Consider the following 27108-nt stretch of genomic DNA (forward strand, 5'->3'; position numbering starts at 1 on the left):
GTTAGCCAGGTTGGTCTCGATCTCCTGACCTCGTGATCCGCCCGTTTCGGCCTCCCAAAGTGCTGGGATTACAGGCTTGAGCCACCGCACCTGGCCATGAAACCCCATTTCTACTAGAAATACAAAAATTAACTGGGTAGGCTGGTCACAGTGGTTCACACCGGTAATCCCAGCACTTTGGGAGGCCGAGGCGGGCAGATTACGAGGTCAGGAGTTCGAGTCCAGCCTGACCAACATGGTGAAACCCCATGTCTACTAAAAATGCAAAAATTAGCTGGACATGGTGGCACACGCCTGTGATCCCAGCTACTCGGGAGGCTGAGGCAGGAGAATCACTTGAACCCGGAAGGCGGAGGTTGCAGTAAGCTGAGATTGTACCACTGCACTTCAGCCTGGGCGACAGAGCAAGACTCAGTCTCAAAAAAAAATTAGCCAGGTTTGGTGGTGCGTGCCTGTAGTCCCAGCTACTCGGGAGGCTGAGCCAGGAGAATTGCTTGAACCCGGGAGGTGGAGGTTGCAGTGAACCAAGATCGTGCCACTGCACTGCAGCCTGGGAGACAGAGTGAGACTCCGTCTCAAACAAACAAACAAAAATACAAAAATTAGCCAGGTGTGGTGGCAGGCGCCTGTAGTCCCAGCTACTTGGGAGGCTGAGGCAGAAGAATCTCTTGAACCTGGAAGGCTGAGGTTGCAATAAGCAGAGATCACACCATTGCACTCTAGCCTGCGCGACAGAGAGAGACTCTGTCCCACCAAAAAAAAGTAAGGTGAGATCACAGAGGACTGTGGGGTCGGGCATCAGAACACTCAGGGCTGGACCCTGCCTCTGACCTCACCAGTGATGACCTTGGGCACATCCCTGGACTTTAGTCACTTCTGTGATTCAGGCTTTCAGTGAACATGCTGCCAACAGGGTAGGTTTTCTATGAATGCTTTCTTCCTCTGCCAGTTCTGACGTTCTTTGAGTCTATCCTTGGAGGTAGGATGAAATGGGCTAGGTTTGACCTAATGTTTTCTCATCCTTTAGCCACCTCCTCTTAGAGACCCCTTTTTCCTCAGGGATATCAGAGAAGCATATTCAATTAAACCAGTGTCATAAGGGCCTGCTATGTGCTTAGCATAGTTCTGTATGCCACAAAGGATGCAGAAAAAAATTAGACAACATAAATTTCCAAAGAGCTGTAGTGTTCTGGGAAAATGACAAGTGAGAGAGACAGAAAGTGAAAATGTCAGTGAATGCCATTAATCCCTGTGTGACATTTGCCATATCTAAAATATGCTGAGATAAAGAGGGATGGAAGAGGGTGGTATTTTCTGACTTCTGAGGTCCTTTACAACACTATCATTCTAAGATTCTCCTATGAGTATGTATGTGTTGGGGGAGTAGGTCTCTGCCTGTCCAGGTGTACATGTATGTTAACAAAAATAAGGAATGTGTCTGATAATATGCAGACTTGGGACAATTCTTTCTCATTCTTTTTACTTTTAAATAGATATGTAATAGTTTTATTGAGATATGATTCATGCCGGGCGCAGTGGCTCAAGCCTGTAATCCCAGCACTTTGGGAGGCCGAGACGGGCGGATCACGAGGTCAGGAGATCGAGACCATCCTGGCTAACCCGGTGAAACTCTGTCTCTACTAAAAAATACAAAAAAACTAGCCAGGCGAGGTGGCGGGCGCCTGCAGTCCCAGCTACTCGGGAGGCTGAGGGAGGAGAATGGCATAAAACCGGGAGGCGGAGCTTGCAGTGAGCTGAGATCCGGTCACTGCACTCCAGCCTGGGCGGCAGAGCAAGACTCCGTCTCAAAAAAAAAAAAAAAAAGATATGATTCATACACAATACAATTCACCCATTGGAAGTGTACAGTTAGGGCCAGACGTGGTGGCTCACGCCTGTAATCCCAGCACTTTGGGAGGCCAAGGCAGGCAGATTGCTTGAGCTCAGGAGTTTGAGATCAGCCTGGACAACATGGCAAGACTCTGTCTCTACTAAAAATACAAAAAAAAAAAAAATAGCCAGGCATGGTGGCACATGCCTGTGGTCCCAGCTGCTTAGAAGGCTCTTGTAGGAGGATTGTTTATCCCTGGGAGGCAGGACTTGCAGTAAGCATTCTCCCGCCTCAGCCTCCTGAGTAGCTGGGATTACAGGTGCTCACCATCATGCCCAGCTAATTTTTTTTTTCCCCGAGATGGAGTCTCGCTCTGTCACCCAGACTGGAGGGCAGTGGTGCAATCTCAGCTCACTACAACCTCTGCCTCCCAGTTTCAAGAGATTCTCCTGCCTCAACCTCCCAAGTAGCTGGGATTACAGGCACGTGGCACCATGCCCAGCTAATTTTTGTATTTTTTGTAGAGATGGCGTTTCACCATGTTGGCCAGGCTGGTCTTGAACTCCTGACCTTGTGATCCGCCCGCCTCGGCCTCCTGACGTGCTGGGATTACAGGCGTGAGCCACCGCGCCTGGCCAATTTTTTTATTTTTTGTAGAGATGGGGTCTCACTATGTTGCCCAGGCTAGTTTCAAACTACTGGGCTCAAGTGATACTCCTGCCTCACCTCCCAAAGTGCTGGGATTACAGGCATGAGCTACCAGGTCTGGCCTATTACCCAATTGTTTTAATTTACTTTCTCCTGATTGCTAGTAAGGTTGAACCTCTTCTTATGGTTTATTGTCTGTTTTCATGTTGTCTGTGAATTACCTGTTTGTTTCCTTTGTTCATTTTTCTAAGTTATTTGTCTTTGTCTTCTTGATTTGTAGAAGGTCTTTATTCTGGACAGTAATCCTTTTTGTCATTTAAATATAGGTATTTTCAATCAATATGTTACTTGTTTTTTTAACTTACCTTTCATTGCATAGAAGTCTTTAATTTTTATGAGGTTAGGTTTGTCACTCTTGTCCTTTATTAAGACTTTTAGGTTTTGTGTCTTTCATAGGAAGGCCTTCCTCATTTTAAAATTAGAAAATATTCTGGCCAGGCATGGTGGCTCATTGCTGTAATCCCAGCCTTTGGGAGGCTGAGGCAGGTGGATCACCTGAGGTCAGGAGTTCTAGACCGGCCTGGCCAACATGATGAAACCCCGTCTCTACTAAAAATACAAAAAATTAGCTGGGGCATGGTGGTGGGTGCCTGTAATTCCAGCTACTCTCAAGGCTGAGGCAGGAGAATCGCTTAAACCTAGGAGGCGGAGGTTGCAGTGAGCCGAGATCGCGCCACTGCACTCCAGCCTGGGCAAAAACAAGAGTGAAACTCTATCTCAAAAATAATAAAATAAAATGGCTGGGCGCGGTGGCTCATGCCTGTAACCCCAGCACTATTGGGAGGCCGAAGCGGGCGGTATCACGAGGTCGGTGAGATCCGAGACATCCTGGGCTAACATGGGTGAAACCCCTGTCTCTACTAAAAAAATAACAAAAAATTAGCAGGCGTGGTGGCGGGCACCTGTAAGTCCCAGCCTACTGCAGGAGGCTGAGTGCAGGGAATGGCGTAAACCCGGGAGGCGGAGCTTGCAGTGAGCCGAGATTGTGCCACTGCACCCACCCTGGGGGACAGAGAAAGACTCGTCTCAAAAAAAATAATAATAATAATAAAATAAAATATACTGTATTTTCTTTTAATACTTAAGTTTTTTTTTTAGTTTGTATAGTTCTTTAATACATCTGGACTTTATTTTATATTATAGGATAACAGTTTGACGCTGTTTTTTTCTACATGGAAATTTTCCCAAGGCCATTTACTGAGGCCATCCTTTCCCCACTAATTTAAAATAGGGCGAGAACCTTTCAGTGGATTTTGGTACCAAGTGAGAAACTGCTTTCTTAAAAAGGATGAGCTAGTTTATGCAAACTGACATGGGCAATGTGTATCTGCCCATTTCACTGCCGCCTTGCGAGTATTGGTATGGTTGTTGTATTGATTGTAATTTAAATTAATTTAAATTACAACTTAATTTGTGTTTATATTGATACAAAGTTATTTTCATTTCTCAGTGATATAAATAATGGTATATGGAATACTTTATTGAATAGAATCAATACCAAAACACCTGGTATTAAAGAAAGCCTTAAAAAATGAATAGGGCCAGGCGTGGTTGTTCATGCCTGGAATACCAACATTTTAGGAGGTCAAGATAGCAGGATGACTTAAGCCCAGGAGTTTGAGTCCAGCCCGGGCAATACAGTGATACCCTGTCTCTACAAAAAAATTTTAAAATCAGCCAGGCGGGTGGCGCATGCTTGTAGTCCCACCTACTCGGGAGACTGAGGTGGGAGGATCACTTGAGCCCAGGAGGTTGAGGCTCCAGTGAGCTGGGATCATGTTACTGCACTCCAACCTGCACGACAAAGTGAGACCCCATCTCAAAAAAATAAAGAAAGAAAAGAATAGAAGTGTGAAGACAGAGGCTCCCGCATCACCCCTCATTTTCTTCCATCTTTTGTGCCTTTCACAGGATCTTCTGCAGGACAGCTGGTCCTTATCACAGCCAGGGTGACCACAGAAAGGACTGCAGGAACCTGCCTGTATTTTAGTGCTGTTCCAGGAATCCTACCCTCCAGTCAGCCACCCATATCCTGCTCAGAGGAGGGGGCTGGAAATGCCACCCTGAGCCCTAGAATGGGTGAGGAGTGCGTTAGTGTCTGGAGCCACGAAGGCCTTGTGCTGACCAAGCTGCTGACCTCGGTAAGAGCCTCGGATGGGTCGCCAGGGTTTTGTGGACTGCCTGCTGACTGCTGTATCTTGAAGGCCCCTGGAAACAATTCTACATTGTAGAAAAAGCACAGGTTTTATAACCCTGCCTTGGGGGCTGTGTGACTTAGAACAAGTGTCTAAACATCTCTGAGTGTCAGCTTCCTCATCTGTAAAACAGAAAACATGACCCTATCTCTTAATTCCACCAAATAAGGATTAAATGGGAATGACTGTGAAGTGCCCAGCACAATGCCTGGGACATAAAGAGTTGATAAGTGATAGCTATTATTGTTTACTATTGTCTTTAAAACATTCTACCTCAAAGGAGTTCAGAAGCTGTAATAAGAGGCAAATGGGCTAATTGCTATTAGAAAGATGTGAGCAAAGTGTTACGCAAACACAGAGTAAGGAGCCATTAACCCTAACTTGAACATTTGTGGAGAGTGCTTCACACAGAAGGTGGCATTTACCAAAGAGCATTGTGTACAGCAGTTTATAATGCACAAAGTGCTCTTAGGGTTCATTACTTCATTTGATCTTAAAATAGCCTTTTGAGGTAGGTGTTATTATCCCATTTTGCAGATGAGGAAGCAGGTTTAGAGAGAGGGAGTGAATTGCCGAAGGCCACACAACTGGTTAAGTAGCAGAGCCAGGATTGCAACCCACACCTTCCGTCAGGTCAGGATGATCCTTGAAGATCCATCTCAAAAAAAAAAAGGAAAAGAACCCCACGAGGAACGTAACGTGGGACTTGGAATCAGAGATCTGGTTTCTAGATCTAGCACTGCTTGCACTTTTTTTTTTTTTTTTTTGAGATGGAGTCTCACTCTGTCACCCAGGCTAAAGTGCAGTGGCACAATCTCGGCTCACCGCAAGCTCTGCCTCCCAGGTTCATGCCATTCTCCTGCCTCCTCCTTCCAAGTAGCTGGAACTACAGGCACCCACCACCACACCCAGCTAATTTTTTGTATTTTTAGTAGAGACGGGGTTTCACCATGTTAGCCAGGATGGTCTCGATCTCCTGACCTCATGATCCACCCGCCTCAGCCTTCCAAAATGCTGGGATTACAGGCGTGAGCCACCACGCCCGGCCGCTTACACATCTTTAAAATGTGGATCATAATGAAGTTTCCTATCTCTTGGAGTCGTGATGGGGGTTCAGGTTGATAGCTGGGCAAGAAAGTAGTTTTTAAACCATCAAGACAAATGTTCGAGCCTAGGCAACATGGCGAAACCCTATCTCTACAAAAAATACAAAAAAAATTAGCTGGGCATGGTGGCACATACCTGTGGTCCCAGCTACTCAGGAGGCTGAGGTGGGAAGATCACTGGAGCCCAGGAGGTGGAGGTTGCAGTGAGCCGAGATCGCACCACTGTACTCTAGCCTGGGTGACAGAGTGAGACCCTGTGTAAAAATAAATAAATAAATAAATAAATAAATAAATAAATAAATAAATGTCAACTTATATGAAAATCACATTTTCCCTTTAGTTGCTCCCTAGATACGGAGAGCCCTCTCCTCATGGAGGCTCCCTCTATAGCCCTTGGGCTGGATTAAGATCTCCTTCTCCTCCCCTCCCTGTACCCCTCTGTAGGAGGAGCTGGCTCTGTGTGGCTCCAGGCTGCTAGTCTTGGGCTCCTTCCTGCTTCTCTTCTGTGGCCTTCTCTGCTGTGTCACTGCTATGTGCTTCCACCCGCGCCGGGAGTCCCACTGGTCTAGAACCCGGCTCTGAGGGCACTGGCCTAGTTCCCGACTTGTTTCTCAGGTGAGGTTCTTTGCTCCAGTCCTGCGGGAACAGGGAATGAGGTGGGGGTGGAGGTTGTAACTGGGGTAAAGCAGATCCTTGGACTTTTCCTCAAAGACTGCTGCTTCTGAGTCCCCGAGAACCTCTTCAACCACAGCTTTCCCTTAGGGACTGGGAACAATTTGACACCGTCAGCATTCAATATTTTTCTAATTACTTTAACTTTTTTACTCTAAAATATTTAACACTTATGTAGAAAAGTCCAATACCATAAAAGGACAGCTTGGCAAATTATTATAAAGTGGATACTTATAAATACCACTGAGGAAAGGAATAGAATATTACCAGCAGTCCACAAACCCCCATGGTCCCTTCCTTCCTGACTATGCCCTCCCTCTCCCTAGAAATAACTACTGTCCTGCTTTATAATTTATTGCCAAGTATGTATTCCTAAATAATATAGTTTGGTTTTACTTATTTTTGAACCTATGTAGACAGAATCATACACATTCTTTTGTGGCTGACTTCTTTCAAGCAACATTGTGATTTTAAGACTCACCCATAACTAGTTCACATCCAAGCATTTGGGTAACAACGGTGAGTTAAGAGGGTTCGCATTTGATGATTCGTCCTGGATATGAACCATGTTTGTCTTGCTTTTGTCCTGAAATTCCGATACCCAGTTTTATGATGAAAATTTTGTAAAATTCAACTTGAACTGCTCAGAAGAGTCTAATTGATGATACCCATTTACTGGGGACATAGTATGTGCCCAAGAACTTGACATGCACCTTCTCTCTTCCATTCAGTCATCGTTACCTTTAGAAAAAGCTGATTCTGTTAACAAGATCTTTGGAGGGAATCAGCTTCACAAACGTAGCAGTGGGTGGGGGTCATATTGGTTCACATGTCAGCTCACTAAGGGAAAAAATATTTCTGCAAAAAATCTTCACTTGTCAGAGGGAGGGTGCATGTAATCTGAGAGCCATGTTTTATGCTTCCAGCTCTTGAACTGGTCTCAGCTTCAGCTGGCTGCGGTGCCCTAGGAAGTTACTATGGGAAAAGTGGAAATAGTTCAGGCTCAGGAAACTGATCGGGCCAGAGGAACTGGAAGCTCAAGATCAACTCTGCTTATTTTGCTGATGGCTGGACCTAAATGCCCCAGCCACCTACTTGGGACAGGAAATGACAGGACCCTCTCAACCTTGGACTGGGAAAGGAGGGCTTCCTGCCCCTGGCAGACCCTGGGGTCCTGAGGCTACCTTAGTTGGGATCAAATGCCTGTATTGGTCTCTAGCTGTCACTGCCTCTGCTCTTTCCTCAATTTCTGCACACATCTCAGAGCTTCCTCTAGCAGCTCTCCGACCTGTTTTGTTGTTTTCTTTTCTTTCTCCTTAGGTGTGAATCAACTTCTTGGGCCTTGGCTCTGAGTTGGAAAAGGTTTTAGAAAAAGCGAAGAGCTGGAATGTGGGGAAAATAAAAGCTTTTTTGCCCAGTGGCGTGTATGGTGTTTATTGGGGGTTGGATTGAGGTGGGGATTTTAGGGTAGGCAGGCTTACAAGTTTTGGGGGACTCTTTTCTGTTGACTCTTTAATTTGGACACAGGTTGCCATAGGGCATAGGTTACTTGAGCTCTCCCCATGGTTAACTTGGCTTTGGTAAACACCTGTCTTGTTTTCTTCTACGAAATAAAATGGATATAATTACAGTTAGTTGGGCGGGTGGGGTGTCAGGTAATGGAAATGCTGTGACATAAATGCACCGTGACCTTGGCAAGTCTTGCAACCTGCAGCGCCTCAATTTCCGTAAGAGATTTGACCTATTGAGTTTTCCCGGCGTCGACGCGCAAAGATTCCTCGCACTTGGGGGCCCTCGTCCAGGCTAGATGGTCGCTAACCTCGGAGCAGTCTATTTTCCCGCTTTTTCCGTGCCCAGCAGCAGTTTCCCTCGCGCCTCCCAACTTCCACCCTGCGCGCAGGCGCAGATCGCCGCTGCTGTCCGTCCACCCGCGCCCCCTCAAAGCTTCCCCTAGCAACAACCTCGGGCTGAGAGCAAAGGCGGGGCGAACGCATGCGCTGCAGCTCTGTCCACCGCCAGTCGTGGGACAGAGTGCCGGGCTCCTCCCCTTGCAAGCCTAGCCCTTCTCCCCGCCTCCTCCGGCCCGGGGTCCGCGTGGCGGGGCGCGCGCGCACTCGGGCTCGGCGGCTGCTGGTCTCCCAGGCCGCGGCAGTGAGAGGAGAGGGCGGGGCTGAGTCCTTCGCTGCTCCGCCCCCTTTGGCCCGGCGTCCCTACCGCGCCTGCGCGCTCCCGCCCGGTCTCCATCTTGGAATTGGGAGGAAGAGGGAGAGGGAGACCGGGACGAGACCTGGGCTGTGGTGCGGAGAGAGGCTGAGACGGAGAAGAGGAGAGGCAGAGAGGGCGCGGGGACCGTCAGCAGCGCCTTAGCTATAATATTTCAGCTATTCTCGGAAGAGAGAAGGGAGAGAGAGGAGGCCGGGGCGGGAGTGGGGGCTGTCACCCTCGGACCCCGGCGTGAGAGGGGCCGTGCGGCCGGACGTCCTCGGGGTGGGCCCCCAGTCGGTGGCCGAAGACCTAGGGCTCAGGCTCCTGGTCCCAAATTTCCGGGCTTTGCCCCTCGCTTCTCAGATACCCGGGTATCAGTTATCGTAGTCCAGATATCCGGGACTCGGGTCCCAACCTCTCTAAACCTGGGTCTCTGTTTCATAGAATTTCAAATATCGGGTTCAGGCCCCTGCGTGCACCAGTATCCGGGGTTCATTCCCCAGGCGTTCAAATATCGGATTCAGTCTCCATCCCGTTCAAATATTCGGGGTTCAGACCCCACAATCAGAAATCCGGAATTCGGCAGCTGTCGCCCTCGAGGAGGGGGAGGACTGGACCGCGAGGTCAGATTAGGTTGTCACCCCCTCCCCTCCAGGGGAGGCTTCCCGGGCCCGCCCCTCAGGAAGGGCGAAAGCCGAGGAAGAGGTGGCAAGGGGAAAGGTCTCCTTGCCCCTCTCCCTACTTGGCAGAGCCGCTGGAGGACCCCAGGCGGAAGCGGAGGCGCTGGGGCACCATAGTGACCCCTAACAGGTGAGACACGGGGTGCAGGGGCGCGGGTCCCTGTGTCTAGCTCTGAGAAGAAAGGGTGCGCCTTTCTGAGAAGCTGGACTTGGGTAGGCCGTCTCCTCAGGATGGGGAAGCCTAGCTCAGCCAGTGGTCAGCCTCTGGCTAGCCTTGCCTTCTGTTGTCACCCCCTTCCCCTTCCTCTTCCCTTCATTGTGTCTGGTTGGTGGGGGACCTCAGGTGACAGGGTCTCTGATGTCACCGGGGTTCACACCCTAGGGCGCTTCAGCTAATCAGATGGATTTGCACTTCAGTCTTCTCGCCTTCACTTTGCCCCTCACAGCCGCCTCTCCTCCCTGATAGGCCCCTTTCTCCTGCCTGTTCTGCGGTGTTGAATCCCATGCCTCTGATTCCGCTGGTGGGTCTGCTTATCTGCTTTTCAGGTCTGGTCTGGTTGAATTTCTTGTCCTTGCAAGGAAGTGTGTGTATATGTGTTTGTGTGTATGCGTGTGTGTATGCTTGTGTGTGTGCTTGGAGGTGCCTGGCAATGTTTTCCCCCAGCTGCAGTTACCTTCCAATCTCTTGCTCGGATGGTATCAATAATCTCATCTATTTGTCAAACGATCTGTCTTTTACAAAGTGCTTTGACAGCCATTCTCTCGTGTGACATCCCCGCATTCACCCTGTGGGGGCCTCTTTTATTGGCATCTTCCCATTTTACAGTTGAGAACGTTGAGGCCCAGAGAGGTTGCCCAAGGTCACACAGTGGCAAAACCAGAATTTGAACTCAAGTCCTCAATCACATCTTTCCCTGATGCATGCCTGTTTCTTGCCATCTCTTTTCCTGGGTTCGGCCAGGGGTCCCCAGGAGACCAGGCTGGGATGAGGTTTAAGAATGAGGGTGAGATGAGCTTCCTTTCCAGGAGGGCTCTACTCAGAAGCTTTTCCTGGTGGGAGGCTCTGGTTTTTGCCACTGCCTCATGGAGTTTTCATCCACTGTGACCTTCATCTTTACCCTGATCCCAGGGTTTGGCCTGGATTCCTGAGCGGGCTCGCTCCTGACAAATGGTAGCACTACTGGCATCTTTTAACCGTTCAAGCCAAGCTGTTGGGGTAGAATGATCCCCCAAAGGATTAAAGCTTTGTGGGGACCTTGGAGGCAGGGAAGGAAAAATCCATATGCTGAGTGTCTGCATGGTGTTCCTAAGTATGAGATCTCATTAAAATCTTACAACAGCTCCATGCTGTAATCCATTTCACTGAAGAGAAGACCAAGAACTAGAAGGAACTTATTCAAAGCCCTGTTGCTGTACATTGCAGATGGGATGTACTGGTAGCATAGCTTAGGAACAGATTGATACGGGTTTCCTCATCTGTAGAATGGAGATAACGTTGTCCATTTTGGAAGGTGGTTATGATTTAGCACTGACCTTTGTTATTGTTCAAGTGTTTGTTGTTATTATGGGGAAAGGGACCTGCATGATGTTTTGCCAGGGGGTGGCACCCCTTCCATGTGGCCTTGGGTCCTAGGTTAGCATTCTGGGACCCCGTATTGGTAAAGAGGTCAGGAAGATTCCTTTGGCAAGTTGAGAGCACCTGCCTTTGTGTGTGGGTGTGTGGTGCTGGTGAGGGGTGCTTGGCATTATTGCTGGCAGAAGAGAGAAAAGGGCCTTACTTTGAGCAACCTGGGAGCTGCTGAGGGCTGAGCAGAGAGCAATCAATCAGTCTCCCAGGCTATTCTGAGCCCGCACCCTGGGGGCTCACTGGAGAGTCAGGCTCCCTCCTTGCCCTTCAGCTTCCAGTTGGACTGAGGAGACAAAATTAACAACACAACAGGAAACAATGCATGACAGAATAAATTACATGCTAAAATTGTTAGGTGCTTTTAAGTAGCTAGAACTCTGCCCCAGGGGTCCAGCTCTGCTGAAGGCCCCTTTGTGCCCAAATTCTGACAAGTGCTTAGGCTGGAGCCTGTTTGGAATCTCCTTGAAGGTTTTGGTTCTGGTATCCTGCAGGAACTTTCTCTGGGTGTTTGGCTGGGTGCCCTAGGCACTCTTCCCAATGGCTGGAGTGGTCAGGACAGGCTTCCTGCAAGAGGGAAGCTGAACTTGGAGTGACAACTGAGAGAGTAATGGGCAGGCCTAACCAGGGAGCAGAAGGTTCTGTTCTCTGACCTTGGAGAAGTCCTTTTTCTTCTCTGTGCCTCAGTGATCTCACCTAGGAAATGGTGATCATGATTCTGCCCTGTCTGTTTTGAAGGGCTCTGAAATCATAATGATGGAGGACCAGCTTTGGACAAGGCACTTAATCTTGCTGAGCCTGTTTCTTTATCTGTAATATAGGGGAAATCCTAATACTTGCTTCATAAGGTTGTGGTGAGGACTGAATAAGAGATAATGCATGTAAGATGCTCAGTAAATGTTATTTGTACACTGCAAATGTCCTGTACCTGTGTGTGATGCTTATGCGATTGGACAGGACAAGTAAGGTGGCCCAGACCACAGAGAGGCCCTCACAGCCAGATGCCATTTATATCCCTATTCTTCCTATTCTAGATCTCCCCCTGCCCTTTTTGAGAGTGACTCTGCGGGCCCCTCTGGGCCAGTACCCACTTCTAACAATGGACGGATTTCCACCGCCTCCGGCCTGGCCATTTCCTGTTCTCTTCCAGGGTGTGAGAGGTTGAGGGAGGAGGGGGCCTCAGCGCCAAGGGGAACAGAAAGGTGCCTGGAAACAGTTGGGGTATGGGACTTATGGGACAGGACACTTGGGGCTCTGGAGTGCTGCCTGGGAGGCAGAATGTTTTATCCTTGAGGGGAGATACAGGGGCTATAGGGAAATGAGAACTTGTTGAGTGCTGAAGGGGGTGGTGAGGATGCTTAGCTTCCCAGAATCTTCCTAGCAGTTTTAGGGACTCCAGGGACCTAGCCCGCGTGATCTGGTTGCCAGGGCAACTTCATTTTTTGGAGCTTTGATGTCGTTCCTAATCTCCCCCTCCCCTTCCTCAGCAGTGCCTCCCCCTCATCAGGGAATGAGGGGAGGAGATGGCAGAAACTTGATGGGTCCCTTCCTCTCCCTGAAGGCTCAGTCCTTGCTCTAAGGGTCCCATTTCCATTCCCCAGGCCAGGCCCCACTCTCAGGGCCCCCAGGGGCCACCATGCCAGCTGGGGGCCGGGCCGGGAGCCTGAAGGACCCAGATGTGGCTGAGCTCTTCTTCAAAGATGATCCAGAAAAGCTCTTCTCTGACCTCCGGGAAATTGGCCATGGCAGCTTTGGAGCCGTATACTTTGTGAGTTGGGTCCTGGGATGGTATAATAGAGATGGGGACTCTTCCTACTCCTGTGGAACTCCCAACAGCCCTTGCACACTACTCCATCACACTGGTCTTTCCTGCCTTCTTCTGCTGGGCCAGCAAGTCTTCCCATGCCTGGCTCTCACTGGGGCCTTCAACACCTTCTGGTCTGGTCCTCTAGGCCCGGGATGTCCGGAATAGTGAGGTGGTGGCCATCAAGAAGATGTCCTACAGTGGAAAGCAGTCCAATGAGGTAGGCCAGGTGCAATACAGCCAGGTTGGGGACAGGGGACCCCTGTCTCAAGGTGCAGGCTGGGTAACCTCTCCCTACCCTGACCCCCTAGAAATGGCAAGACATCATCAAGGAGGTGCGGTTTTTACAGAAGCTCCGGCATCCCAACACCATTCAGTACCGGGGCTGTTACCTGAGGGAGCACACGGCTTGGGTGAGCTGGTGCCAGACTCCGGCCTGATCTTTACCCCTATTCACACCCGTCCTTATCCTGGTCCAGTGTCTTAGGTGGGCCCTGTTCATGGTGCTGTTGTGGGATCTTGGAAAGGAGGAAGTCTCTTTTGACTGCTTTAGTCCTCAGACATAGCCACTGAGCAGAAGCCTGGCTCAGAGTGACATAGGCTATTAGCAGGTGGGACAGGTCACTGTGGGTTGGAGGAGGCGGAGATTGAATGGGAGTTTGAAGGGATTCAGATGGGCGGTGGTGAATGTCTTGGGCCTGGACTCTGAAACTCTCCCACCACCCCCTCATTGTCTCCAGTTGCCCTTCCTCCCTGTTATCACCCCGGGGACATAGCTTGAGTGCAGGACACTCGAGGAAGCTCTGTTTTGAGTCCCTGCCCAGGAGACTCTGATCTCTGACCCTTGTCTCTTCCGTAGCTGGTGATGGAGTATTGCCTGGGCTCAGCTTCTGACCTTCTAGAAGGTAAGTGACTCATGGGCCAATAAGTGGAGAAGGGAGAAGAGCAGGGGAGTCATAGGGAAGGGTTAAGGGGAACTTATTCCAGTCCCACCCTTGCGCTCCCTCGGGTTGATGTTCTTCCTCACTCTCCAGTGCACAAGAAACCCCTTCAGGAGGTAGAGATCGCAGCCGTGACCCACGGGGCGCTTCAGGGCCTGGCGTATCTGCACTCCCACAACATGATCCATAGGTACAAGCAGCACCGGCAATGTCTGGGAGGGGATTGCTATCTGCACCACCTGTCACTTAACTGGGCTGCCCCTGCCTGGCTTTCCTGAGACACATGTCTCATCCCTCTACTTTGCCTCTGGCAGGGATGTGAAGGCTGGAAACATCCTGCTGTCAGAGCCAGGGTTAGTGAAGCTGGGGGACTTTGGTTCTGCGTCCATCATGGCACCTGCCAACTCCTTCGTGGGCACCCCATACTGGTGAGTGAGTGAGTGGTGGTGAGTGGAGAGAGCTCCCAGGATGTTTGGAGTACGAGTGACAGGGTCTTGGCGGGTGATTTGCCTCTCTCTCCTGACCATTCTCCCAGGATGGCACCCGAGGTGATCCTGGCCATGGATGAGGGGCAGTATGATGGCAAAGTGGACGTCTGGTCCTTGGGGATAACCTGCATCGAGCTGGGTAAGAACATCCTCTCTGTTCCCTCATCTTCTTTTCCGTTCTCTTCTGTTACTTCCCAGACTACCCCGTTCTCCTAGGGATAGGATCCCAGGCCTCCAAGTTCCTGTCCATTGTGACCCTACCCTGGAGCCCCAATACAGGCAGCTGGCAAATTCTGCCAGCTCTTAGGCCTAGAGATTTTGTAGCATTCATCTCTTCCTGTCCACTATCCTGGTTCTAAATCTTTTCTTAGTGCCCATCATGTGTAGTGCCATGGACTGTGATTCTGGAGGGATAGCAGTGAATGAGTATCCTGCCCTCATGGAACTTACATTTGATTTAGGGAAACCAGGCAGGCATGTTTTCTTTCAATGTGATGAATGCTGTCTGTAGAAGTTACAGGAGCGGTTCAAATGTAAAACAAGGGACTTGACCTAGTTTAAGGGCGGAAGAAGGCCTCCTTGTAGCAGAATGTTGAAGCCAATCCACAAGATAAATAATAGCTGTTTGCAGAATGCAGGGAGAGCTTTCCAGGCAGAGAGAACAGCATGTGAGAGGCGTAGAGGTAAGAGCAGGCCTGGGGAACTGGGACTAGCTTCAGTTATTTGGAACCTAGCATGTAATGCAGAGAATAAGGCCAGAGAGTTAGGCCCAAGTGAGTTCCTAAGGCCTTGAGGCCATGTCAAGGTTCTCATCTCTGTCAGCCAGCACTATTGAAACAATTCTTTAATGAGGTAGGTAACCTTTATAAAGCTTTCAACATAATGTCAGGCACAAAATAGTTGCCTAAGAAAGAGCTGCTGTTAGTTTCTCTTACAACAACCTCCTGCAATGATCTCTCCAGTCTCTTCTCCCTTCCAGTGTGTCTTAAGTACTGATGCCAGAGAGGTCTACATAAGCTCAGTGCTGTCATTTCACTCCCTGTTTGGAGCCATGATTGGCCCCCTGTTGCCTTCAAGACTGAAGCCATCCCCATCCTTCCTCGCACCAACCTAGAGAGTTTGTTTCCTAAAGCCTGGCCCTTTCCTTCATGGGCCCCACGCTCTGAGTGTGTCATGAACTTTTCCACTTCCTTGCCTTGGTTCGTATTAGGTCCTCTGCCCGAAGTCAGAGATTTGGACAAGCCCTTTTCCTCCATCTTCACTGTCTCCATTTACCATTTGATGCCAGGCCCAGACAGTTGATGAAAAATGTAAGAAACAGACCCAAGTATAAGAAAAAACTAGATCTGTCCATTTTATTTCTAGTTTTTGGAAGAGATGTGAATACTAAGAAATATTACTCTACTATTTGAAAAAAAAAATCAAGTCTGATTATAAATGTCAACTCAGTTACTAAGTCAGTATCAGGGAAGCAATGTGGAGGAGGCTGTGGCAAACTGGAGATTGCTGTTTCCATAGAAAGAGGGCAGCTAATGCTTATCTTCAGACCATTGTTATGCAGTAATGTAGACTCCATTTCAACAGATCTAATTCTTAAGGAGAAACTGGAAATTTATATTATTATTTGATTATTACTATTGGCAGTTAATTTAAAAAAATCACCATTTAGGCTAAAACAACATGACGTTTGTCTGGGCTACAAGGGACTCTTAGGGACTCGTAGCTTGCACTTTCCTTTCTAATCTCAGGGCTTTCTACAAAGCCCTTCTCTGAATTCCCTGAAGATAATACTAGCTTGAAGGCCCACTGCATACTCTCAACTTCCCAGCCACTTCCCTGTTTCCCTCTTATACCAGTTAATACTTTGATGTTATTTTTTCAGTCCTATTTAATCTTCTTTTTTAGACTGAAAGTTCCTTGAGGACAGGGCCTAATTCTTGTTTTTATCTTCTCCATAGCAATTATCAAGTTATCTGCTCGCTTTGGTACCTAAGAAGTATTAGTTGGGGTGATAACTGAATGGCTGTCCTTCTGCCTTCATTACTGCTTTGGTGGATGTTATTTTCTTTGACCCCTGTTCCACCTGTGTGCAGTGGAGAGGATGGGTGTTGTATTTTACAGAGGAAGGAATTAATTGACATGCAACAGGATGATGGGAACTTTGCAAGGTCATGTAGCAAGGAAGTCAAGGAACTGGGGTTTGAACCCAAGTCGTCTCAGTTTCATTCCATTGTCCTCTACCCCCTGCCACCTCTCACCTTCTTCCCTTTCACCTTTTTCTGTAGCGGAACGGAAACCACCGCTGTTTAATATGAATGCGATGAGTGCCTTATACCACATTGCACAGAACGAATCCCCCGTGCTCCAGTCAGGACACTGGTGAGGACTGAAGATTCCGAATCTGGGCCCAGGGGTTAGGCCATGGGGTACAGATACCTGGCTCATGCCTTCCCCACCCCTCTCCCACCCCCTGTGACTTTCAGGTCTGAGTACTTCCGGAATTTTGTCGACTCCTGTCTTCAGAAAATCCCTCAAGACAGACCAACCTCAGAGGTCCTCCTGAAGGTGAGGGCCTGCTGGCCTAGCATTCTCTTGGAACTGTAGCTTGTTAAAGCCACAAGAACCCCTAGGGAAATTAGTGGTTCCCAGTTCCTCCTCCACCAAGAGCTTCTTTGATTAATTCCCACCCCATCCCCAATGCCCAGTGGACTCTGTGTTTTATGAGATTTTATCTACCAGACTGCCTTAATTTATTAAGTAATAATCTGTTTTCCCATCTCTTATTAATCAAAGACTTACGTAATTGCCAGCCAGAGCTTCTGGTCAGCGTGCGATAACCAGGGTTGCCCCACTGATCTGATGTAATGCAAGCCAAAAGCCTGTGTAGCCTTATCATGGGTAAATGTATGATTTCCCTTAGGTGTTTTTTGAATTGTCAAAAATAGAGGGGCCCCATTCCCTTCACAGACCCATAGGGACCTGAGGAGCCTTAGTTGGAAACTTCAGATTATGTAATTGGACCTACTTGTTTTATAATTGTAGGATACTGTATGAAGCCCACAGGGGCCTCATGACATGTCCAAGGTCACATAGCCCTTTAGTAGAGGAGCTGGACAAGAATCCAGATCTCCTGACTGTTCCTGCCTGTCAGCCATGCTTAGAGGAAGAAGAGTCTAGGGAGTAGGTACTAGGTGGTACAGAAAATTATTGTGGGAGAAGGGCTTGGGACAAGGCCAGCATCAACCCATGGTGGGCATGGGCCCAGAAGAGTGCCTCAGGCTGGAGGGAATGCCAAGGGCTGTGGGTTGTAGGGGGAAGGGGAGTTGGCAGCAGGCCTCAGTGTCCTTTTCCCCCAGCACCGCTTTGTGCTCCGGGAGCGGCCACCCACAGTCATCATGGACCTGATCCAGAGGACCAAGGATGCCGTACGGGAGCTGGACAACCTGCAGTACCGCAAGATGAAGAAGATCCTGTTCCAAGAGGCACCCAACGGCCCTGGTGCTGAGGCCCCAGAAGAGGAAGAGGTGACCCAACTTGCCCTGACACCCCTCCTTATGCCCCGTGTGTGCCTACCCCCTGCAGCTGCTTGGCCCCTTCCCCAGCCCTACTCACACCACCATCTCCCCACGCTACCTCCATGCATATGCCCCAGGGCTTCCCCTTCCCTGCCCAGCAGCCTATGCCCTATTTGCAGGAGGCCGAGCCCTACATGCACCGGGCCGGGACTCTGACCAGTCTAGAGAGTAGCCACTCAGTGCCCAGCATGTCCATCAGCGCCTCCAGCCAGAGCAGCTCTGTCAACAGCCTAGCAGATGCCTCTGACAACGAGGAAGAGGAGGAGGAGGAGGAGGAAGAGGAGGAGGAGGAAGAAGGCCCTGAAGCCCGGGAGATGGCCATGATGCAGGAGGGGGAGCACACGGTCACCTCTCACAGCTCCATTATTCACCGGCTGCCGGTACACAGCTCACCCTTGGGGGGCCTGAGCCACCTGCTGTAGAACCACCTGGGTCCTTGCCCTTGCTCCCTAAGCACAGCACTCCTCTGAGTCTGAGTGGCTGTCCTCAGGTCACTCTCTTTGGACCCAGTGGCCTCTGAGCCTTGAGTGTTCCTTCTGTCTCCCTCTAGGGCTCTGACAATCTATATGATGACCCCTACCAGCCAGAGATAACCCCCAGCCCTCTCCAGCCGCCTGCAGCCCCAGCTCCCACCTCCACCACCTCTTCTGCCCGCCGCCGGGCCTACTGCCGAAACCGGGACCACTTTGCCACCATCCGAACTGCCTCCCTGGTGAGTGTAGCCATCCTCACTCATCCTGCTTGCTATCTGTTTTTTAAGTCTTTTTAAGTCTAGAAATGATTTCCTCCCTGTGGCATGGGATCGAGTCCGAATTCTACCCTCATTTTCTGTTGCTGGCTCCTGCCTGCTCCCCTTAACCCTCCAGCTTCCTTTCTCTTCCCAGTGGACTGTTTTGGTCACATGGCCCAATCTGGGTGTTTCTAGCTTGGCAAACTCTTACTCCATTTTCGTGGCCTGACCTAACTGACATCTCCTGGGTTGCCTGCCCAGGCTCCTCTGGCAAGTCAGGTACTTCACAGTTGTGTGCTGGGGGAGCCCAGTGCAGGGGGAGCCTGTGCCTGTGGAGCCCTGTGCCGGGGGTGTCCAGTGCCGGGGGTGCCCTGTGCTTGGGTGGTCCTGAACAGCATCATGATAGGTTTGCCGGATTCTGTGCCCCAGAGGGCAGGGATGGTGTTCAGGTGTCTGTCTCATGCCAGCAGTTAACTCTCAGGCTTACACACAGGCCTATGTTAATCCTCCCAGCTCCCCTGGGAGGGAGAGGGTAGGATCCCATTGGAGAAAGGAGGCACCTGTGGCTCAGAGGGGCCACTTGCCCCAGTGCCTTTGGTGGCTCTCCGCTCCTATAAGTAGGCCCTTAGTCCTCTCCTAAAATCAACTCATGGCAATCTTTTTCTCAGTTCACAGGTTAGGCTTATCATAAAACATAGCTTTTCATCCATGTTTTTAATAAGCCTTTAGATCACATTCCTGCTCAGCTGCATTTGAGCGTCAGCAATCCCCTTAGAGGCCACTGATTCAGTCTAGTATGTTCTTATGGCCTTTGCTTGGGGCTGGTTGTGTTCCAACAACTCTTCAGATTCCATGACGTTTTGCGGTACTGTGCAGAGAGGTCTTGACTGCCAGGAGCTTGGCTGCCGGGACTAGTTTAAGAGCCACACATAGAGTCAATTGAGATTGAGACCTGAGATCAGACTTTGGATGAAGGTGTCCAAGCCCAGTGTTCTTGTTATTCCAGCATCTTGTGGCCCCGATCCCAGCTCAATACCTGGGGAGTGATAGGCCCACCATGTTTGCTAAAAGGGAAGGAAGCCAACACTTATTAGATAGAGTCTGAACTTACCCACAGCCCCTATGAGGAGGTATTATTTCCCCGTTTAACAGATGAGGGAACTGGTGCTTTGAGAAGTTAACTTACTCGAGATCATGTGATTGGTAAGTGGCAAAGCTGGGATTTGATCCTAGGTCTGTCTGACTCACTGTTTCAAATTAGTATGGATTGTTCCTACTTTTGTACCAGGCCCTGTGCTTGCCACCTTTTATCATTCAGTCACACCAATTTGTGAAGTAGATAATACCACCATTATCCAGTTGAGGAAACAGGCTAGAGAGGCTGTGTGTGAGGAAGGTGCTAAATGAGAATGAAACTCATGAGTTGAAAACCCATGTTATTCCCCACGGAAAACCCTTTGTGTTAATTAACTAGGGGCCAAGCTGAGCCCCAGCTCTCACCCTCTCTCCTGCCCCAGGTTAGCCGTCAGATCCAGGAGCATGAGCAGGACTCTGCACTGCGGGAGCAGCTGAGTGGTTATAAGCGGATGCGACGACAGCACCAGAAGCAGCTGCTGGCCCTGGAGTCGCGTCTGAGGGGTGAACGGGAGGAGCACAGTGCACGGCTGCAGCGGGAGCTTGAGGCGCAACGGGCTGGCTTTGGGGCGGAGGCAGAAAAGCTGGCCCGGCGGCACCAGGCCATCGGTGAGAAGGAGGCACGAGCTGCCCAGGCCGAGGAGCGGAAGTTCCAGCAGCACATCCTTGGTCAACAGAAGAAGGAGCTGGCTGCTCTGCTGGAGGCGCAGAAGCGGACCTACAAACTTCGCAAGGAACAGCTGAAGGAGGTGAGCTAGGGCTGCTCGGGGGTGGGACCAATGGCAGGCCAGGTGGGCCCTGACCCTGCTCCCCTCTACCCTCTCCCAGGAGCTCCAGGAGAACCCCAGCACTCCCAAGCGGGAGAAGGCCGAGTGGCTGCTGCGGCAGAAGGAGCAGCTCCAGCAGTGCCAGGCGGAGGAGGAGGCAGGGCTGCTGCGGCGGCAGCGCCAGTACTTTGAGCTGCAGTGTCGCCAGTACAAGCGCAAGATGTTGCTGGCTCGGCACAGCCTGGACCAGGACCTGCTGCGGGAGGTAGGCGTCCCAGTCTCCATTCTCCTCCTGCTCACTCATGGATCCCAGGGACCCACCCTTTTCCATTTACCTCATTCTTGTCTTCTTTCCCCTTGGCCCTCGATGTTAAGAGTTCATCTTTACTTGAGTGCCCCTTTTACTTCTCATCCCCAACAGATCCTGCCAGAATTTCCTTAGGCCTCTCTGTTCCCAAGACAGGCAGGAGCTTGCCTCCCCTACACCCTCATCTCCTGCCATCCCCAGCTCCCTCTGCCAAGGAGCCCTTGGCCCCTCACTTTGTTGATACTGACCAGGCCCCGGGCCCTGCATTTCTTCTGCCTCAGGACCTGAACAAGAAGCAGACCCAGAAAGACTTGGAGTGTGCACTGCTGCTTCGGCAGCACGAGGCCACGCGGGAGCTGGAGCTGCGGCAGCTCCAGGCCGTGCAGCGCACGCGGGCTGAGCTCACCCGCCTGCAGCACCAGACGGAGCTGGGCAACCAGCTGGAGTACAACAAGCGGCGTGAGCAAGAGTTGCGGCAGAAGCACGCGGCCCAGGTTCGCCAGCAGCCCAAGAGCCTCAAAGTACGTGCAGGCCAGCGCCCCCCGGGCCTCCCACTCCCCATTCCTGGGGCTCTGGACCCACCTAGCACAGGCACCCCTATAGAAGAGCAGCCCTGCTCACCTGGCCAGGAGGCAGTCCTGTACCAAAGAATGCTGGGCAAGGAGGAGGAAGCAGTTGGAGAGAGAAGGATTCTGGGAAAGGAAGGGGCCACTTTGGAGCCCAAGCAGCAGAGGATTCTGGGGGAGGAATCAGGAACCCCTAGTCCCAGTCCACAAAAACATGGGAGCCTGGTTGATGAGGAAGTTTGGGGTCTGCCTGAGGAGGAGATAGAGGAACTTAGGGTGCCCTCCCTTGTACCCCAGGAGAGGAGCATTGTTGGCCAGGAGGAGGCTGGGACGTGGAGCTTGTGGGGGAAGGAGGATGGGAGTCTTCTGGATGAGGAGTTTGAGCTTGGCTGGGTCCAGGGCCCAGCACTGACTCCAGTCCCCGAGGAGGAGGAAGAAGAGGAACAGGGCGCTCCGATTGGGACCCCTAGGGATCCTGGAGATGGTTGTCCTTCCCCCGACATCCCTCCTGAACCCCCTCCAACACACCTGAGGCCCGGCCCTGCCAGCCAGCTCCCCGGACTCCTGTCCCATGGCCTCCTGGCTGGCCTCTCCTTTGCAGTGGGGTCCTCCTCTGGCCTCCTGCCCCTCCTGCTGCTGCTGCTGCTTCCATTGCTGGCAGCCCAGGGTGGGGGTGGCCTGCAGGCAGCGCTGCTGGCCCTGGAGGTGGGGCTGGTGGGTCTGGGGGCCTCCTACCTGCTCCTTTGTACAGCCCTGCACCTGCCCTCCAGTCTTTTCCTACTCCTGGCCCAGGGTACCGCACTAGGGGCCGTCCTGGGCCTGAGCTGGCGCCGAGGCCTCATGGGTGTTCCCCTGGGCCTTGGAGCTGCCTGGCTCCTAGCTTGGCCAGGCCTGGCCCTACCTCTGGTGGCTATGGCAGCAGGGGGCAGATGGGTGCGGCAGCAGGGCCCCCGGGTGCGCCGGGGCATATCTCGACTCTGGTTGCGGGTTCTGCTGCGCCTGTCACCCATGGCCTTCCGGGCCCTGCAGGGCTGTGGGGCTGTGGGGGACCGGGGTCTGTTTGCACTCTACCCCAAAACCAACAAGGATGGCTTCCGCAGCCGCCTGCCCATCCCTGGGCCCCGGCGGCGTAATCCCCGCACCACCCAACACCCATTAGCCTTGTTGGCAAGGGTCTGGGCCCTGTGCAAGGGCTGGAACTGGCGTCTGGCACGGGCCAGCCAGGGTTTAGCATCCCACTTGCCCCCATGGGCCATCCACACACTGGCCAGCTGGGGCCTGCTTCGGGGTGAACGGCCCACCCGAATCCCCCGGCTACTACCACGCAGCCAGCGCCAGCTAGGACCCCCTGTCTCCCACCAGCCACTGCCAGGGACTCTAGCCGGGCGGAGATCCCGCACCCGCCAGTCCCGGGCCCTGCCTCCCTGGAGGTAGCTGACTACAACCCTTCCAGCCCAAATCTAGAGCATTGAGCACTTTATCTCCCACGACTCAGTGAAGTTTCTCCAGTCCCTAGTCCTTTCTTTTCACCCACCTTCCTCAGTTTGCTCACTCACCCCAGGCCCAGCCCTTCAGACCTGTAGACAGGCAGTCTCAGCCGTGGAGTCCAGCAGTCACTCTGTGCTCTCCTGGCGCTCCTCCCCTAAGTTATTGCTGTTCCCCGGCTGTGTGTGCTCATCCTCACCTTCATTGACTCAGACCTGGGGCCAGGGGTGGTGGAGGGTGGGAAGAGTCATGTTTTTTTTTCTCCTCTTTGATTTTGTTTTTCTGTCTCCCTTCCAACCTGTCCCCTTCCCCCCACCAAAAAAAGAAAAAGACAAACACAAATAAAATATCTGAGCGGAACTGTGCCTTTGGCCCAGGCTGCCTCTGTCTGCTTTGTCCTGCCGCCTAGCCTCCCCGGTATGCCCCCAGGCTGACCCTCGGCCCGGCTCCATGACCTCTTCACCCCATCTCCGTTATCTCAGCCCCTCTCACTCCTCAGTCTCATGCTCTCTGCCTTCATAGCTTCATTGCACCATGACCACCACCGGCTCTGGGGTCTGGGCCCCTGTAGAACTTCACCGAACTTGTTGGTCCCTCAGAGCCCCTGTTTGCGGGTTCCTTCCAGAGTTCTTAGTTTCCAGGCCCTTGGTCTCCTCATGCCCTGCATTTTCTCCCAACCCGTTCCCTCCATGGTACCCGGCTACAGGGGGCCAAATTGCTCTCCTGCATCAGGCATTACCCTAGTGGGTTGGGGGATGGGGCTGCAGACCCTCCACAGTAGGGGGTGCTGAGCTGGGGGCAACCAGGTGGAGTATGAGGGCTGTGGCAGCAGGACTGGGTGTGGGCCTGGAGTGGGAGCTGAGTGTGTGAGGGGCCGGGCTGGAATGTGGATCTGGTCAGGGTGGCAGCTGCTGGCCGGTTGAACTTGTCAGGCCCTTTCTGGCCACCTCCTTTGCCCCTTTCTCCTCTGTGGCCCAAAATGGGCAGCCCCTTCTTACCCATTTCTCAGCTCGGTGCTTCTCCTCCTTCCCTGCCTTCCTCCCTGAGCCGCTGGACCTGGGACTTCCTGTGTCTGTCCTTAATTGTGTTGCTTTTTCTTCACGGCTGTTTTGTGTGACTGGTTCTTCTCGCTTGTTCTTGTGCACGTTCTCATATTTGCTCACGTGCTTCTATCTCTAGGTCACAGTCTCTCCCTCTTTGCCTGGTCAGAGCTTCCAAGATCCTCAGTTCCCTGTCCAGTAACTCCGATGTTTTCTCGTGGGTATCCCACCCATCCAACTCCGTGCACGTGCTTTGGAACCTCTTGTCTTCTCCGCATCTCTTGCCCATCGAGACCTTCCTGATCTCTCTCAACACGATCCCACCTCTCCATGTCTGTCTGTATACAGCTCCCCCAACCCCCTCTGTCTAACATGTTTTCTGTTTCTCTCCCTCTCCCTGTCTCTGCTTCTGTCTCCTCTCCTCTTCTCTCTCTTCTCCCCGTTTTCCCTGGTTGTTCCTCCTCCTCCTCCTTTTCCTCTTCCTCTTCCCCGCTGCCCCCATCTCCCCTTGATCCGTCCACTGCATAGTCTAAGGAGCTGCAGATCAAGAAGCAGTTCCAGGAGACGTGTAAGATCCAGACTCGGCAGTACAAGGCTCTGCGAGCACACTTGCTGGAGACCACGCCCAAAGCTCAGCACAAGAGCCTCCTTAAGCGGCTCAAGGAAGAGCAGACCCGCAAGCTGGCGATCTTGGCCGAGCAGTATGACCAGTCCATCTCAGAGATGCTCAGCTCACAGGCGGTGAGGCCTGGGGTCCAGGGAGGGAGCGCGCTAGAGGCCGGGCTCTGTACTTCGCTTTAGAGAATTGGATGGTGCAGGGCATGCACAGAGCTAGGGCTTTTGTACTTGGGAAACTCACATACTCTCCTTCTGTTCGTGTTCTCCACAATGATTTATTTCATATTCTCCTCAGTGATTTTATTCTTTCTGTTAGTATTTTCTTAAGGTCTTGACAAAGCCATGTGCCTATTCCCTAGAACCACCAAGGAAAAGAGTGGCTATTATTTTTTCCTGGCCCTGAGTTAGTTTAATGGATAAACAGGGTGCAGATTAAAGTGAGTGTGGCCCTCAAGCCCATTTACTCAGACTTCTGGAGGATTTTGAAAGTTGCTGTTCTAAGAAATGATCACATTAACACTGGAATGGGCCACTTAAAATGTGCAGAGAGGGTAGAGAGTGGAAACGCCCCACCCAAGGCCGTTCTCTCACCCAGTCCCACCTCTCCCAGGCAACTTGTTAATAATTACCTGTATTTTGTATTTTTTCAGTGCACATTTTGAAAGAATATATGAATTTTAAACACAGATGGAATCATACTTTACATTTACTATTCTCTAACTTCCTTTTTCCACTTAATACTTCTTGGACATCTTCCCCTGTCAGTACTCCTGTCTCATTTTTTTTACAGCGTAGAATTTTCCACGATATAGCTGTACCATAATTTATTTAACCCATCCCTTATTGGTGGACATCTAGGTTGTTTCCAGTATTTTGCTATCACAACGCTTCCGTGAACACCTCGAGCACATGTGCAAGTATACGTGGGGGATAGATTCTGCAGTGTAATTGCTGTGCCACAGGGTATGACCATCTTCCATTCTGATAGATGTTGAGACCGCTGCTTCTTGAAACCTTAGGGCCCAGCCCTACCTGGGGCAGGGGAGGATAGTGGGGGTGGGGGAGGAGATTCCTACAACTGGTTGTTCATCTTCCCCAGCTACGACTTGATGAGACCCAGGAGGCAGAGTTCCAGGCCCTTCGGCAGCAGCTTCAACAGGAGCTGGAGCTGCTCAACGCTTACCAGAGCAAGATCAAGATCCGCACAGAGAGCCAGCATGAGAGGGAACTGCGGGAGCTGGAGCAGAGGGTCGCGCTGCGGCGGGCACTGCTGGAGCAGCGGGTAAGGGGCCCAGCCTCCAAGACTGGGGAGGGAGAGTGGGCTCCCGCCCCTGACTCTAACCTCTGTTCCGGATGCCCCAGGTGGAAGAGGAGCTGCTGGCCCTGCAGACAGGGCGCTCTGAGCGAATCCGGAGTCTGCTTGAGCGGCAGGCCCGTGAGATTGAGGCCTTTGATGCAGAAAGCATGAGGCTGGGCTTCTCCAGCATGGCTCTGGGGGGCATCCCGGCCGAGGCTGCTGCCCAGGGCTATCCCGCTCCACCCCCTCCCCCAGCCTGGCCCTCCCGTCCCGTTCCCCGTTCCGGGGCACACTGGAGTCACGGCCCTCCTCCACCAGGCATGCCCCCTCCCGCCTGGCGTCAGCCATCTCTGCTGGCCCCCCCAGGCCCCCCAAACTGGCTGGGGCCCCCCACACAGAGTGGGACACCCCGTGGCGGAGCCCTGCTGCTGCTAAGAAACAGCCCCCAGCCCCTGCGGCGGGCAGCCTCAGGGGGCAGTGGCAGTGAGAACGTGGGCCCCCCTGCTGCCGCGGTGCCTGGGCCCCTGAGTCGCAGCACCAGTGTTGCTTCCCACATCCTCAATGGTTCTTCCCACTTCTATTCCTGAAGTGCAGTGGGGAGGAGCAGATAAGCTGGGCAGGGCAGGGGTGGGTGGAGCCTGATGCTGGAGGGCACTGAGCTGGAGGCCCCCACAAGGGTAGAGGACAGGATGTTGGCTCCAGCTCCCCTCACACCTCCTCATCTCATGAGCTTCTTGGGGCTGGCCAGTGGCCCAGGGCTAGCTTGGGGATAGGTGCCTCAAGGCTGCCTGGGAGCCCCGCCTCCCCACCATGGTGCCAGGGTCTCCCTCCGCCACCTGGGAAAGGAGGGAGATGTGCGTGTCAAATATTCATCTAGTCCCCTGGGGGAGGGGAAGGGTGGGTCTAGACATACTATATTCAGAGAACTATACTACCCTCACAGTGGGGCCGTCAGACCTGCCACTGGGCAGAGCAGATCTGGGGCCTGAGGTGGGGAGAATGAGAGGCCACCTTACTGGCAAGAAGGATCAGGATGGGGTCTTGGGGTCAGGATGCCTGGGTCTCCCCATTCCCCTGTTACTGTCTGACGTCCTGTGCCGTCTTTTTTTTTTTTTTTTTTTTTTTTAATTGGGATCAGGGCTGGGGCGGGGAAACAAGGGAAGGACCTTGGGGAAGGGTCTGCTCCTGGGCCTAGGGGCAGTCGTGGGAGCCCCTCTCAGCTGTGGGGCTGGCACAGAGCCCCAGGCAAGCTTTTAATAAACTGTTGGTTATTCTAACAGACCTCAGGATTCACCCTTTCTGTCTTTGGTGTGCGTGAAGGACTTGCTCAGTGGC

General features: G+C 52.0%; 2 protein-coding genes across 13 annotated transcripts in view; both read left to right on the plus strand.

Moving 5' to 3' along the window:
- Positions 1–7930, plus strand: part of TMEM219 (transmembrane protein 219) — a 36329-nt gene extending 28399 nt beyond the window's left edge. For 3 of the 7 annotated variants that reach the window (XM_017874118.1, XM_017874117.1, XM_017874116.1), the window contains exons 4-6: positions 4451–4680; positions 6285–6455; positions 7833–7930. In XM_017874118.1, coding sequence (XP_017729607.1) covers positions 4451–4680; positions 6285–6422 — 368 coding nt within the window. In that variant the 3' untranslated portion in view covers positions 6423–6455; positions 7833–7930. The other 4 variants (XM_017874120.1, XM_017874121.1, XM_017874119.1 and 1 more) reach the window with 4 other exon arrangements.
- A 598-nt stretch (positions 7931–8528) lies between these two features.
- Positions 8529–27054, plus strand: TAOK2 (TAO kinase 2). 6 transcript variants are annotated; one of them, XR_001886024.1, is made up of 19 exons: positions 8529–9527; positions 12623–12789; positions 12974–13045; positions 13137–13238; positions 13685–13730; positions 13860–13956; positions 14081–14194; positions 14302–14393; positions 16540–16633; positions 16738–16819; positions 17611–17778; positions 17949–18209; positions 18380–18541; positions 20077–20442; positions 20522–20725; positions 21049–21288; positions 24387–24599; positions 25335–25758; positions 25839–26020. XR_001886024.1 is itself a non-coding variant. In XM_017874094.1 (19 exons), the coding sequence occupies exons 2-19, from the start codon at positions 12658–12660 to the stop codon at positions 26358–26360; spliced, it is 3150 nt and encodes a 1049-aa protein (XP_017729583.1). In that variant the 5' UTR covers positions 8529–9527; positions 12623–12657; the 3' UTR covers positions 26361–27054. The 6 variants fall into 6 exon arrangements, 5 of the variants coding, with proteins under 5 accessions (XP_017729583.1, XP_017729584.1, XP_017729585.1 ...); XM_017874094.1 differs by having other exon boundaries at positions 25576–25758; positions 25839–27054; XM_017874095.1 differs by lacking the exon at positions 25839–26020 and having other exon boundaries at positions 25335–25439; positions 25576–25666.
- Positions 27055–27108: the final 54 nt, after the last annotated feature.

This window comes from Rhinopithecus bieti, unplaced genomic scaffold (assembly GCF_001698545.2).
Source record: "Rhinopithecus bieti isolate Rb0 unplaced genomic scaffold, ASM169854v2 scaffold_5260, whole genome shotgun sequence".
NCBI lineage: Eukaryota > Metazoa > Chordata > Mammalia > Primates > Cercopithecidae > Rhinopithecus > Rhinopithecus bieti.

Bases quoted from the DNA above. Each gene is read 5' to 3' on its own strand.
- TAOK2 (XM_017874092.1), top strand. From the start codon at position 12,658: ATGCCAGCTGGGGGCCGGGCCGGGAGCCTGAAGGACCCAGATGTGGCT. The intron at 14,394-16,539 runs GTAAGAACATCC...CTTTTTCTGTAG, and splicing joins GATAACCTGCATCGAGCTGG to CGGAACGGAAACCACCGCTG. The intron at 20,443-20,521 runs GTGAGCTAGGGC...ACCCTCTCCCAG, and splicing joins GCAAGGAACAGCTGAAGGAG to GAGCTCCAGGAGAACCCCAG.